Genomic DNA, 14,178 nt, shown 5'->3' with positions numbered 1-14,178 from the left:
GACTGGGCTTCAGTCCTGACTTGAATAAGTCGCTTGTATGATTACGACTCTAGTGCTGTCTTGGTTAGGACACAAGGACGCCAGGTGTCTAAGTAGAGAAATTAGGGAAATACAGGGATGCGCTGGCACTGTCCCTGCTGTAAGATGTACACGTTCCGTCAATTTTGCGTTGTGTAAAATCCGTGCCATTGCTTTTTGCGGCTTAAGATTGTGTTACGAGGAAAAATGCCCCAAGTGGTTGCTGAGGCCGTTCTGGGAAGCCACTCTGGTGAACATGAACCCGAAGCGTTCGACGTTCGGAACTCGAGCCGTCTTAAATAAGCTTGGTCTTTCTAAAGACACCCTTTAAGTCTGGACTTAGCTCGGACTTTATCGTGCAAGCCGGCCCTGGTTGGCAGTTGGGCGAGCTGTATAGGTGAGGTCAGTGCGCAGTAAAGTGCAAACCACGCGACTCACTTGTCATCGTCATTTCCCTTCCGGTACTATTCTTATCTGTGTTTCGCTTTTACGATGGGCTTGACGCGCGTGCTCAGTGAGCAAGAGGCGTCTAATTGCCGCGTAGCAGCAATACCTGTTGCTGTGTTAGCCATCTTAAGCGCATACTTCACACGTTCAATAGTGTTTGCGTGTTTCATGCGATGCACCTATTCGCCAAGCGAGGTCGGTGATCGCGGTCGGTCAGTATATTAAGTCGAAAGCCTTTAATGGCTCATACTGTCGTCAGTGTTCGTTAGATCGCCCTAAAGCTGTTGGTGAAGTCACAGATAAATAAAAATCCTGTCTCCACCGGGAATCGAACATCCATCCCTTGGATCCCCAACCAAGCGCTTTGACCAACTGCGCCACGCCCGGGATCGTGAAATGCACGTCACAATTCTCCTTGTCTACCATGAGATTGATACTAGCGATGACAATGATGCTGCAGTTAGTAATAATGACAATGATAACATTAGCAATGATAATGACAGTACATTTATTTGATAATGAGAGCAAACGTGATGCACCGTGTGCAACAGCAACACTTGGGCTTTTCGCATTTCTGCAGTGTATATTCCATGGTGCTCTCGAAATTTTTCAGTCTGCTGGGGAGGTGGGGGTGTATCCTGCGTGATCGGAGAAGATGTAGCAGCTCGGCTGTTTGCCTTCTTTTGATGAGTGCCGACAGTGTGAAGGCGTCAGATGTCTCGTTCCTGATGGAGGCGACTCTTCGCACGATGCGGCATGCCCACCCGTTAAAATCAACACCGTAGCTTTCTGCCCCGGGTCATGTGCGGCTTAATGTGCACTTCAGATATCGAGTGGTATTGCTTTCATTAGGTATGGTTATGCCCGGCACTGATGTGTTTTGTACATCTTTTTCTTTTGTTTTCAGGATCGAAATCAGGCGGCAATGACTGTGCTCAACGGCCATGTGGTTGTGTGTTTGTTTGCTGATCCCGATTCTCCACTAATAGGGTTGCGTAACTTAGTAATGCCACTTCGTGCCAGCAACTTTCACTACCACGAACTCAAGCATGTTGTCATTGTCGGCAATGTGGACTACCTGAGGAGGGAGTGGAAGATGCTTCAGAACCTGCCGAAAATATCTGTCCTTAACGTACGTTGACTTCTATTTTACAGCGTTGCTTGATGCCTTGTTTCTTTTCTTTTTTTCCTACGATCTTAGAATTATACCGTGTTCAGCATGCGAAAATAGTATTTTCTCCACTTGAAAGCAGTTCGATTTACTACTTTGCAGGGCTCCCCCTTGAGTCGAGCGGACTTGCGAGCGGTGAACATCAACCTTTGCGACATGTGTGTGATATTATCTGCAAAGATCCCCAGCAGCGATGATCCCACGCTGGCTGACAAGGAGGCTATCCTAGCCTCGCTCAACATCAAGGCTATGACCTTTGATGATACCATAGGTGTCCTTACTCACAGTAAGTTGTTGATCTCCACTTAGTATTTCTCCCTTTGTTTCACCGGCACGATTTTGCTAAATGTGCTGCTGCAGGCTTTGCAAAGCCAAGGGCACTATTTGAGGCCCACACATGTTCCGGTTTCCGTGCACGATAAAAAATAGCTTGGAATAAATCATATCCTCGCCCTCCTTAACTTCGGTTTTGTCCGCTCTTGTGAAGCTAATGGTGCGAATTATAATTTGCTGTGACACTGACTGAACATCCTAGCAAGCCAAACTCGCGAGGTATGGGTTGTTCACAAAGTTGGAAATTTTGACGTAGGAATAGATAAAGGCAGATTAAAAATGAACGAAACGTGCTATGCACGAGAGCCTAGATTTCTGCACGGGCAATGACTACGCACCAGCCTCTCAAAGATATGCAAGAAGGAACAATAATCTATAATGGAACCGTATGATTTATCGTTGCGTAGCTGTGATGTACTGAGCTGCACTTTATCCGGTCGACTCTCCAAGTCGAATGCAGAAACCACTAAGCGGTGCGAAATGGCTGGATTCGTTTTCGGACGGGCTTCTGCAACGAAGCCCGCCTAAAAACGCTCTTGTGTACTGAGGAGTGCTCAGAGAGGCAGGCCGTGTCAGTCAACATAGCCACAACGGATCTCATTGCAGTGTAACGCCACGACGTGACGCAGTAGTTGGTATAGATGGTTATAGTTTGTATAGTTGGTATAGACACCAAGTAAAATTTACATATAGAATCCCTGAAATTAAGGCGCCTGACATATCAGCAGTCTATCTTTAAGACGGCAGCGTTACTAGCCTCATTAAGCGAAAATCTTTTTGTCGGCGTTGTTGTCATAACTCGATGGTACCCCTGAAGATGGCGTCGCAACAGCCGTTGTCGAGCCACCGAAGCGGCGAGTGGTACGGCGGCATGCACGACAGATTCCTGTGCCAGGATCCCTCCTCCATGTTGCCTCTGGCGTGTCATTTGCTCGTGCGGCATCACTAACGGACATCCGCGTGGCGCCAGATTTCCACTCGTTCGTATCAAAATTATGGCTCAACCCTCTTTCGGACAGCGTTCTGGGTAGCGTCATACCATTTCGCTTCCCATTTTGCATGCATCTGCTAGTGAAGATGGAGGCTAGTTTGCCGTAGGGATTCGAACCGACGACATATATACCTCCAATTGTGGTCATTAATAACTTCACCCCACCACGTTACATAGCGCTGCTTGCGGCATCACAGAAGCAGAAATCGTGCAGAGGGCATTGCGCTTCTTACCGGTCGCGTCATGGCGCGCGCCACGGGAGGAAGCGGGGGGAGCTGGAGTCGCGGCAGGGCATCGCACGAACCATGCTTCCGCCTTTGTACACATAGGCGGTCCTAAGTGTATGTGCTGAATTTTTTTTCCACTCCTAGATCCCAATGGTGCTGAGGGATTCTCCCCACTGGGTAGTCCCATTGTGATGCAACGACGAGGCTCTGTGTATGGTGCCAATGTGCCTCTAATCACCGAGCTCGGTAAGTTAAGCACAGCCAGTATGGCGTTTTGCTACCAGCTTATCGTTTACTTCTCCTTGTCCCTTTCCAAGTCGTCCACTGTCTGCTACATGCCTCGCTCTTCCTCCTTTATGCAGTGAATGACACAAATGTACAGTTTCTGGACCAGGACGACGATGATGATCCAGACACAGAGCTCTACCTAACGCAACCCTTTGCCTGCGGTACCGCTTTTGCTGTTAGCGTGCTCGACTCGTTAATGAGCACTGTGAGTATTATTCCCCCATCATTAACAGCCCTCAGTCTGATAGGAACTGAGTAGTAACCGTCTCTCGCCCAGAATTCTTGCGGCCCCTTGTAATGCATATAGCTCATCCGCCGTAAAAGTTTGTCGGAATGAGGCCAGTGAGCGCAAAACGTAAAGCTGCAATTTGTAATGAGGCTGTGGAATAATATTACTCAAATTGCAATTGCCTGAAACGTCAGTGTCATAAATAACGTGTGCAAGCCTTTTATACTCCACAATGAGGAGGAAAGAGATGGTTTCATGCCCTCCGAACTTCTTATGCAGCATCTGCTTTGTAATGCTAACCGCTGAGTGTGTGCCACCTCCGAGCCAAGCAAACAAAGACTGTGTATCTGCGCACGAATGCTTCCGGAAGAGTGTTCACGATGGTTTTCGCCCTGTTTCTCCTTTTTGCCCTCTGCGACAGACATACTTCAACGCGAACGCACTGACGTTGATCCGATCACTGATTACGGGTGGCGCAACCCCTGAGCTGGAGTTGATCCTGGCCGAGGGAGCGGGCCTCCGCGGAGGCTACAGTACGCCGGAGTCCCTGGCCAACAGGGACCGGTGCAGAGTTGGGCAAATCTCCCTCTACGATGGACCCCTGGCTCAGTTTGGGGTGAGTGCCGCCGTCTCCACTGGGCGGTTAGCGGCTGCCGCTAAGCCCTTTGTGGCTTTGGGCGTACGAATCAGGCGCAGTTGACCGTATTATTTGCGCTGTGGAGATTTTCATTTAGTCACTGCTTTCGCACCGTTCTCGCCGATAGAAATACCTAGTCTATAGCCGCGTATCCAGCCCCATTTCTTGAGCCAGTTAGCGAAACAAAGGTCCTGCAGGCTGGCGGCAACCGATCCCTGTAAGACCTTATTTGCGGCTGAATCCATTTGGCGCGGTCCGCAGCAAGTCATGATGTGTATGAAGCAGGAGGTCATGTTAGGCCATGTTCAGAAAAGCTGTCTTTATGCTCAGTGCCACACGTTACTGAGTAAACGTCTTCATAACTCTTCGCAATCCTTCTTTTTTTTTTTTTTTTTTTTTTTCAAACGCGTGATCTGCATTTTATGACGGTCGATACAGATACGATGTGCGTGCTGTAGACACTTCGCCGCCTTTTTGTTTTTCTTCAGAAAAACGTGGTGAACCATGTGCTAGGTTTTCTGTTGTTGAGATCTGTTCATAAAGGGTTCATCCCAGGAAAACTTGGTGAATGACTTGGCGAAATTGAGCAGGCATACTGTGCCTACGAGTGCGCGCCTCTGTTCCGAGCCAACAGATAGCGCGCCCAAACTTTTAATGCTCACGTACGAGTGCGGTTGATTCGCACCACGTCTTGCTTGCTTGTGTGCGCGATTTGCAGCTGATTAAGAGCCGAAGGTAATATAAGCTCATGTTCCAACGGCAGGTAACACTGAGACCACAATCCTTCTTCGTTGTAGTTTCACCAGGAGTCTTTTCTATTTTGCTTTTTGTTTTCGTTAGTGGGGTTTAACTTAGCGGCTGCTTTCCATTTGGAGCGCACTAATGATGACACACCCCACTGATTAGGGCGCTCGACTGCTGTGCCCAAGGCCCACGCCGCTTTTTCAATGGAAGCGAAAAGCAAGGCACCCGTGTGCTGTGCGATATCAATGCACGTTAAACAACACCAGATGGTCGAAATTTTACGGCGTCTCTTATAGCTCGAGTCGCTTTGGGACGTTAAACCCCGCAAACCAAATCAAACCAAAAAAATTGGTCAGGTGATGGAGAATGCGTGTCTCAAATTGGTACGGCAGTGTACTGCCTCGCTTGCACTTTTGGCATACATCCATATGCGCGCGATGGCAGGGCAGGTGGAATTCTCTCGAAGCTACGCCGTCTGCGTATTCACTGTAGCTGGGTTGCGTGCATGAACTGGCTGCGCCTACAGCTCTGACGTCTGGGCTGCAGGAGGGTGGCAAGTATGGCGACCTCTTCGTGGCAGCCCTTCGGAGCTACGGCATGCTCTGCGTGGGCCTGTACAGGTTTCGAGATACGAGCTCCTCAGGCGAGGCGTCCTCGAAACGGTATGTCATCACCAACCCGCCGGCAGACTTCACCCTGCTGCCGACGGACATGGTGAGTATGCCCCTTTCTCTCCGCCACTGGCCGGAGGGCTCTCGCTGCCCAGGAAATTTGACGGCGTGTCTTGCGCATGTAGAGGAAATTTTCCATGAGAAACTACACGCTACCTCCTCGCAAGGAGTGTTTTCATTTAACTGCCCTTGACTGGCCGCGGCAGCCCTCTGGCCTCGCTTTGTTCGCCCCGCGATTACAATGAGACTGTCCTGATGGCGTTCTGTTGCTTGTCATCGATTCGTGGCGTTCGCCTAACGCCCGTTTTATTCGCTGCATTTCTCGTGCTTTGTCTAACGATATTTCCAACGCAAGGGTCAGCGCCGGCAATTGTTAATACGAATATCTACTGGCGCCCGTAGAAACCTGGCCACCATGTACCTAATGGCGTCTATCCGGAAGGGCACTCTTCGCTCCGAAACGACAAAACGGTTTAGGACAGGTTTTTACGAAATTTCGAATTGAACGTTTTTGTAAAATTTCAATTTTGAATGCGTTAGAAACAATTGTGGAAATCCAAACATCGTTCCACTGCAGATTAAGGGGAAAGGTGAACATGCCAGCACAGCCTCTGCGTGAGGGTGACGCGGTGAGAAGCCGCTAGTTAGTAGAAAAAAAAATAACAAAAAGTAGCTTAAATCCGGGTCTAATGGCTCGTTGAGAGCAGGGGCAAAACGATACTCTGGAGCTGGGAGTGAAGTGCACCAAGAAGCGTAATTTCTCTTGCAGGTGTTCGTCCTGCTGCAGTTCGACCCCGGACTCGAGTACAAGCCCAACAGGGCCGAGGAGCCAAAGGACGACAACTCTTGACTCCTGCTGTGTAGCGCTTTGACTGACGGGCCTTATTCCTTCATCTAAAACAGACAACACTCCACCCTGCTGCTTGCCTCGTGGACGCAGATGGGACAAACAGAATCCGACGACACCGTACACCGAAACTGCACACGACAGCGAATGCCACTCACATATCCTAGATCCACTGCAAAGTCGCTGCAGAGGCTTCTGAACTGGGGGCTTTTCTTTTTTTCCCATTGAGACCCCGGACGACATACAGAAGTGGCCTTGTAGCTTAGTTTGGCATTACACTGTGGGTTGTTTCTGTTCCTTTATTTCGAGGTGTCGACTTTGGAACAACGAAAATCCTAGGCAGTGGACTAGCCCTGTGGATGAGGCCCTTCGGGCAGCGCTCGGAGAAGGGCCGACAGTACCAGAAACAAAGGACCTTACACGATGACATGCAAAGCCCTCTGCTTCCTTGTCAGTCGTCGCCAGCAGCACAAGGAGACAGGTATCTTCAAAGTATCTTCTAGGGGCAATTCGCCGGTTCAGGAAGCATGCGGTGTCGCCCCCATCGTTGGCGATGCCAGGCAACGCGCACACACTCACGCACACACACAGGAGGAAAAACACAAGGGTCGTCTGTTGAGGTCGCTACACGGTTAACGAATGCATTGGTATTGCCTGAAAACGTGCAAAGTGCAACGCTGCTCTCGCAGCGCCAATGAAACCAGACGGACGTCTCGTTTCACTCTGCATGTCTCTTTCCTTTCGACTCTCTGCTGCAATACAAGTGTTTCTTTTTTGTGTTTGAAGCTTGTACATTTGACATACGTCCTGAATGCGACCGTGGCGTCGCGCTCTTTGTACGAAAGGGTTCATATTTTATGTACGAGTCAAAGATTGTTGAAAATCTGTTTAGTTGCATCGTTTCCAAGCGGAAGCACGTGGTGTACAGTAGTGTTGTAAAGTGAGCAAGTTAAACGCCGAACACTATGATGAAGAAAGCTTAACACTGTGTAACATACCTTTTCTTTGTGTATAGAAGTGTACATAAGCACGACAGCGCCTGGTTTGCGTGGGGCGTACTCGGTGAATGTGGTCTGTTCTTCTCCATGGAGCCTTACATTTTTCGACCTTTTCGTTTTCGCATCAATCTTAGCTCAAGGTCACACTGACGAGATCACGTGTAGTTAGCACGCAGTGCTCCACTCAGCAAGGCCCCCACTCCCTCCTCCCCACCTCCTGCGGCCAACGACGACCAACTGAATGTACAACAAGCGCAGATACTCGCCGCCGGCTCCCCTGTCAATGCACGGCTTCGCTGGCCACCGCCACGGCCGTCGCGTCTCGATTTGGGTAATATATATGCTGCGTACGGATGATCTGCATTTCCGCTTGAAAATAAAAGCCTGTACGCTGAGAAGAAAAACGAAAAAAAAATCCGCTGACTTGTCACGCCGAGCTTTTGGCTGGGCTGTCTCCATTACTTCCGCCTGCTGACGACCGCCGTTGCTGTGAGAGGCGTACCGGGGAACGCTTGAGGCGCACATCGTTTCCCGCCGCGCGTAGCTGCGTAGGGCACTGCAAAGCGCAGCGCTGAGAAAGAGAATTGTCTCTCGAGGTAAACACAGACACTAGACAATCCATGCATGTTGTGATTTTTCATTGAACGAACTATGTTGCAACTCTTTTTTATTCTCATTACACACGAGGGGCTCTCGCACCCTGTCGCGTGGACGCCCCAGCGCGAGCCGTTCGGAACGTTTGTGACACGAGGGAGGAGCTTCTCTCGTTGACAGTGTGTTGAAATCTTGAGCAGATAAGGGTCGCTTTCTCTCTCACTCTCTCTATACATATATACATATATATATATATATATACATATATCTATACATATATTTAATTTGTGTGCTTTGTGTCATTTTCGCGCTGTGTTAAAGCTGCCGTCATTATGATTCTCTTGTTTATTATTTTTTTCTTCTTCCACTACTTGGGCTAACCTATTTCACATGCGTGTGCATGCTCATTGTTGGCTAATTTTGCGGAAATTTGCTTGCGGATACAGAGCCAGTGGTCCTTTGTTGTTACTACCTTTGTTTGTTTGTTTTCATGTATGTGCACTCGGCGTTGGTGGCCTATCTGCTGCTGCATGTAAGCTAAAAATAGGAACTGTCGACCTACTACCACTCGCATTTCACTTGTTTCGAGAAATTTTCCTACGTGATTGCCTGTCGTGTGTTTGCTTTCAGTGCAGCGTTGCTTTGCCGTTATCTGCTGTGACGCAACGAGTTTGGAACGTCAAGTGCGCCAGCGTTTAAACACTTACGTTAAAAATGACGATACGACATCGATTAAAAAAAAAAGCGAAAAAACAAGCGAGACATCGGACGTTATTCGTTCATTGAATGTTAGCTCTTTATTAGGTAAGGGTTGAGGGAAGTAGGAAAAGTTTGGATACAGGTAACACGCTCCTTCTTAGGGGGCTCTGCGGGCGTTATCCAGTTAGGGTGGCGGATGCCAATTGCATTCTAGTATCACGTTTCTTCTGTGGCTGAGAGGTTCTCCACGCCGGCAGATCAACGAATATTCACCGTATGGCCCACAAACGTGGGGGTCGAATTTGGCCAGCACTTGAAGTTTGTTCCGGGATGTATTTAAAAGGCGCGAGCTCCGTGTCGGGCAATGGTATGGATGTGTGGCCATCGCTCTATTTCGTAGCATGTGGACTCACCGCTGTAGCCACTCTAAATAGAGACTCAGCTGCAACGGACTACGCACTTGCGCAAGCACGGGCACTCAAGACTCACGGTAGTTATGCACACGCCACGCTGGCTTCTTTTGAGGGCAAGAAAAACAAAGCAAAGAAAAAAAAAACAGCCCGGCAGTGTACAGAGAGCTAGAGCCGCGCTGTGCACGAGAGAGGCAGCGAATGTCCTCGAACAGATTCTCGTCGACGCTTTGCCGGTTCCGTAGACCATCTAAGCAAAAAAAAAAAAAAAAAAAAAAAAAATAATAATAATGTTTCGGTCGCTCTGGAATTCGATTTGTGTAGCGACTGCACCGATATCGTGAGCCAGGAAAAACAAACGGTTGAGATTTTTGATGAACGGTCGGCAAGGTACCCGTGTGTACCGTATAGGCGTACGCTGCTGTCGTGCTATAGCTGTACACTGACTTGACGCCGCATTTGTAACGTGGAGCTTGCAGCGGGTGAGCGTAGATGAAGGCAGACCCGCGGGTATCGAGTGTACCTCCACCGAGCTTACTTGTCATGGCGGTGTCCACGCGTTTTCCGGTCGCTAGCCAACCGTCGATTGTTCTTTCTTGAACGCTTCTATTGTTGCGGTCACGAACAACACGTTAGTCTGTGAAATCATCGTTGCTGTCGCGCAGGGCACATGCGCGAACGCGTTGTATAATACTGAGGGCTGTCGTCTGGCTAATAATTACTGGGCATCGATTATTGCGGCTACCAAGTGCAGCGACAGAGACCACCAATGGTGCGTGCCTGCTGACTGGCAGCAGGCACCGTGCGCAGACTACCATAGAAGCATTTCGTTTGGTTGCCAGCGTTCCGGCTTCCGTGCCGGCGCGCTCCGCACAGGCGTGTAGGCGGCGGGGCGGAGCGGCTGGTAAAAATGTGGTCGGGAGTACTTAATTCAGTTCGTTATACATATACATATTTTTTTTTGGCAGGAGGATTTTCACTTTGCCGATGCTTTTTCAGAGCCCGACAAATAGTGCCCGCTTAAATTTTTCTCCCCCTAAAACTGCAAGGCCCAAAATGTTAGCTCGATTACTCATCTTGTAAATGTTTCTCCCACGAGCATAATAAACATCTGCATTTAAATGTTTGTGAGTCACAATCCTTTTTTTTTTTTTCGTTGTTCGTTGATTGTTTGCCTGTTGTGTGCCGCTGCGGCTGTAGCATGCTGCCTCGCCTTCGTTTAGACGAGTTGTGGCGTGTTGGTGTGAATGTTTCCCATTGCTCTCTCTCTCTCTCTCTCTCTCTCTATCTCTATCTCTCTCACCTCGTCAGCGGGTCTGCGTAGTCTTTCTCGTTAACCCGTTCTACCCGGGGCCCGCTCCGTGTAGCCTTCGTTCGCTGCTGCAGACCTGCTGCCCCCAAAAGTGTACATATGCACACCGAAAACGGTGGCCTGAAAAACTGCTTTGTGACTGTGACGCACTCGAAAAACTGAAAAACAAAGACAACAACAAAAAAAAAAAAAAAAAACGTGGAAATCCTTTGTTGTGAAATCTCTCCCTTTCCTTCGAAGATTCTCTCTCGTTATTTTCTTTTTCGCGTGTAAGTAGCAGACATGCGCCCCTCTTTGAGATGCGAAGCACATAAGCTGTCTTCACCTGACTGGGCAGCAAACGCATTTTCATGTATTTATAACCTGTCACGACATTGGGACCTTTCTTCCATGATTTTCCTTTATATTTTTTAACGAGATCAGGAGGAAAATGAGGAGAGAGATTTCACAGCGCTCGAGCCACCCTGGTTCTGCTTCTGCCCAGCACCACCAAACAAGATCCCGCGCAGGAGCAGAAACAGGGCGCTACTTCATAGCCCGGCAGTAAGCTGAGCTATCCAATTCGAACCCATCGGTCAAGACAACAAATCCAAAGTTGTGCAAATTGGCCCAAAGCCTTCCATCACTTCGTGCCGCCGAGCCCAGGTGTAACCATAGCACCAAAGAGGTCCACTGGTTAAAAACAAATTTTCCTATCGGCGGCGCGCAGGTAGCGTGAGGAGTGCGTCACAGAGCCACCGTTACATCGTAGTCCACTGTGCGATGCTGCATTGACGGTGCATGTGATAAGCGCACAAACATGAAAGGAAGTTTTTTTCCCATGTTTGTGCACTAGTTGGTGTGTTGTGCATTTGTTTGAGTTTTCCCCTCTCTCTCACTGCGTTAAAGCCCATACCACACAGGTTTGACTTGAGTCCTCAACACCAGCAATTGGGAACTTAAGTCAGCCTCGCACATTAAAAGACACCGGCCCAGTCAGGTGAAGAACACGTTGTGCACGCAATGAACTCAAATTTGCTCAGCCTCATGTCTGCCACTTACACTTCACCACACATCTTTCTTGGTGTCCTCCGCCACTATTTTCGTTCTTTTGTTTCTTCTTCTTCCTATAAAATACACATGCGATAGCAACGTCTTTCCTGTGATTATTCTTTCACACTCTATCACTCTGCATCTTTCCTTTCATGTGCTGTCTGCGTCTCTCTCTCTCTATCTATCTATCTCTCTCTCTCTTGCATTGGATGTACTTTCATAGTACACTTGCAGCCTCATGCCGTTTTTGTTGCTCCTTCACTGTACTTGTCTTAAGTTGTACTTGCAATAAATGTTGGTTTACCGTCGTCATTTTGCATGATTGTACAGCATTATGCTTTATTTCTGTGCGTGTCTGTGTGCCTTTGTTGGAAGCAACAGATTAGAGCTTGCTTCACACCTGGACCGGCACTTCCCGCCGCGTGTGCGCGAGCGATGCGCGACTCTGTCGAGGCGAATACCGGTACATCCTGTGCCGGCAGCTTGCCGCGGTTCGGGTCCCTGAGACGTAATTTCACTTTTCCGCCCACTGCGCTTTCTGACAGTTTCAGCTGCTGTCTCACGCGTGTGCCGCAGCTTCTTTCACAAGTGCAGTCCTCGCTTTCCTCCTCCCTCTTAGCACCGACCGCTCTAGATGACGCACCTTGAAGTTATTAAAGGAGCCCCTTTCCTTCATTCGGGCAAACCACTTTCTTTCTCTCGTCTTGCAGCTCTATTCAATTAGATTCCGAGGCGCTCCATTTTCTCCACGCTAGGTAACAATTTCGCACCAGCTCAGCTTGACTTTCGCCTGCTTTTCGGCGGGAGTAGAAAAATGTTTTTGTTTGTTTGTTTGGGGCCTAGTGGCTTGCTTGCGCAGCCGTTTGCGCTAAAGGAGCTCGCATGGTTACGACGTTTTTGGAGACTAATCTTTAAAAACTTTAATGCGCACTTTTCCTCCCCACACGGTGATAAGGGGCTGTGACATAGTTACAGTAGAAGAACACTGAGAAAGCTAAACGTGGCGAAAAGGCCAGCAGCCTAGTATGCCACCCCTAGTAAGCAACTCCCAGGCCGGAGCCATTTGAGTAGGTAGAGGAGCCCAAGCTAGTAATGCATGCACCTCGGCTTTCGCAGTTACTTTCTATATGTGACATCTGTTTCCGTTCATCAAGAATAATTAAAATGGCGCTTAGGATACCCAGTTGCAGCCACGCGAGAAAAACAAACAAAAGAAAGAAAACTCCCGGTGGCCGTCCAAAAATAAGTGTTGAAGAGAAGGAATCTACTGTTCTCATAGATGTGCGCCAATGCTAGACCCTCATTGGAGTCACTCAGCGCCGAGTAAAGGCAGATTAGCTTAGCAGAGACAAATATTTGCTCCTGTCTAAAGTGCCCCTGCGCCAAGTGTAGCTGCAGGTGTGGACGCGGTGTTATGCAAGCCGCCTGTCTGCATCATCCATACTATATATGATCGGTGTCGTACGTCCCGCTTTGAAATCCTGAGCTAGTTGCGTTCAATGAGCCGGGCGATTCGCTCGTGACGACCCTGTAAACTTTTTTGCTCTGGCGACAGCGAGAAGAAAGGTCCTACCCCCATTTCGCGCGAAAGACGTTTTGAAAAAAGCTGCGCAGTAAAACTCGAGGACCTCAAACTCTAGCACTAGATTCAGGAGGGCGCGTTTCCCCGCCTTGTTGCCCTCCACTAGGTTAGGGCGCATCGACGCTGCAGCGCGTCTTGAGAGGAGCTGGTCCCAGGCTTGATGGGGCACCGTGGCTTGCAGCTGTGATGTCTGTGCTGGTGTGTGTGTGTCGTGTTGTAGTCACTGTCGCACCAGGCGTGCCGTGTACTGCTTTGCACGATATGCACAATCCGCAACACCGGGCCTGGTGAGTCAAGTCACTCAAATGGGGCACGCAACTCGAGAAGCGGCACGGGGTTAACGGGAAACAAAACTTCTTCCTGCGAACTTGACGTTCGCTACAGCTGTGCCGAAAGCATCTAACGCGAAAGTAATCGCACGTAAAAAGCCAAACGTCATGCATCTTTACTTTCATACAGCTGTAGTTCGCACCAGCAAATAATGGCGTAGCTGACGATATCATTGAGAGCTTGCGTTTAGTGAGCGTACCGGCCGTGCCACCACACTGCGCAGGAGCAGAGGCTCTGTTTGTGGACTCCTCTGCAGTGGTAGGGTGGAAGTGCACTGGCATCCAGGCTGCTTGATTTCGTCGGACGTCGCGCTTTTCAAAAAGAAAAAAAGAACCAATTCACTGTTGACAGATCTCGCACTGGTAAGTAGAAAACCAGGTGTTGGAAGTGCGTTGCACCATCATTGTGTAGTCTACTTCTTTTTTCTTTTTTTTTTTTCATTTGCATGTAACTTTGTTCACAGGAAACCGTACAAAGTTATGCGACGGCAGACTTTCTCCCGTCAGGTACTGGACATTTTCCGCAATGGCGGCGAGTTCAGAGAATTTGGAGCTGAGTCTTATAGCGATACAGAAGCGTGCCAGTTCGCTGAGAGCGAGAAAAGTTTGCTTCAAGGCC

At 49.1% G+C, this 14,178-nt stretch overlaps 1 protein-coding gene across 2 annotated transcripts in view; it reads left to right on the top strand.

Moving 5' to 3' along the window:
* slo (calcium-activated potassium channel slo) overlaps positions 1-10,426 on the top strand; it is a 172,042-nt gene extending 161,616 nt beyond the window's left edge. For both annotated transcript variants that reach the window (XM_084589655.1, XM_084589656.1), the window contains 7 exons: positions 1,373-1,597; positions 1,739-1,922; positions 3,332-3,433; positions 3,550-3,680; positions 4,126-4,320; positions 5,632-5,799; positions 6,526-10,426. In XM_084589655.1, coding sequence (XP_084445781.1) covers positions 1,373-1,597; positions 1,739-1,922; positions 3,332-3,433; positions 3,550-3,680; positions 4,126-4,320; positions 5,632-5,799; positions 6,526-6,606 — 1,086 coding nt within the window. In that variant the 3' untranslated portion in view covers positions 6,607-10,426. The remainder of the gene's footprint in view (positions 1-1,372; positions 1,598-1,738; positions 1,923-3,331; positions 3,434-3,549; positions 3,681-4,125; positions 4,321-5,631; positions 5,800-6,525) is intronic.
* Positions 10,427-14,178: the final 3,752 nt, after the last annotated feature.

The sequence above is a fragment of the Amblyomma maculatum genome, chromosome 1, assembly GCF_055883805.1.
Source record: "Amblyomma maculatum isolate TAMU_Amacu chromosome 1, ASM5588380v1, whole genome shotgun sequence".
Taxonomy (NCBI): domain Eukaryota; kingdom Metazoa; phylum Arthropoda; class Arachnida; order Ixodida; family Ixodidae; genus Amblyomma; species Amblyomma maculatum.
This window is presented reverse-complemented; position numbering and strand designations above follow the sequence as displayed.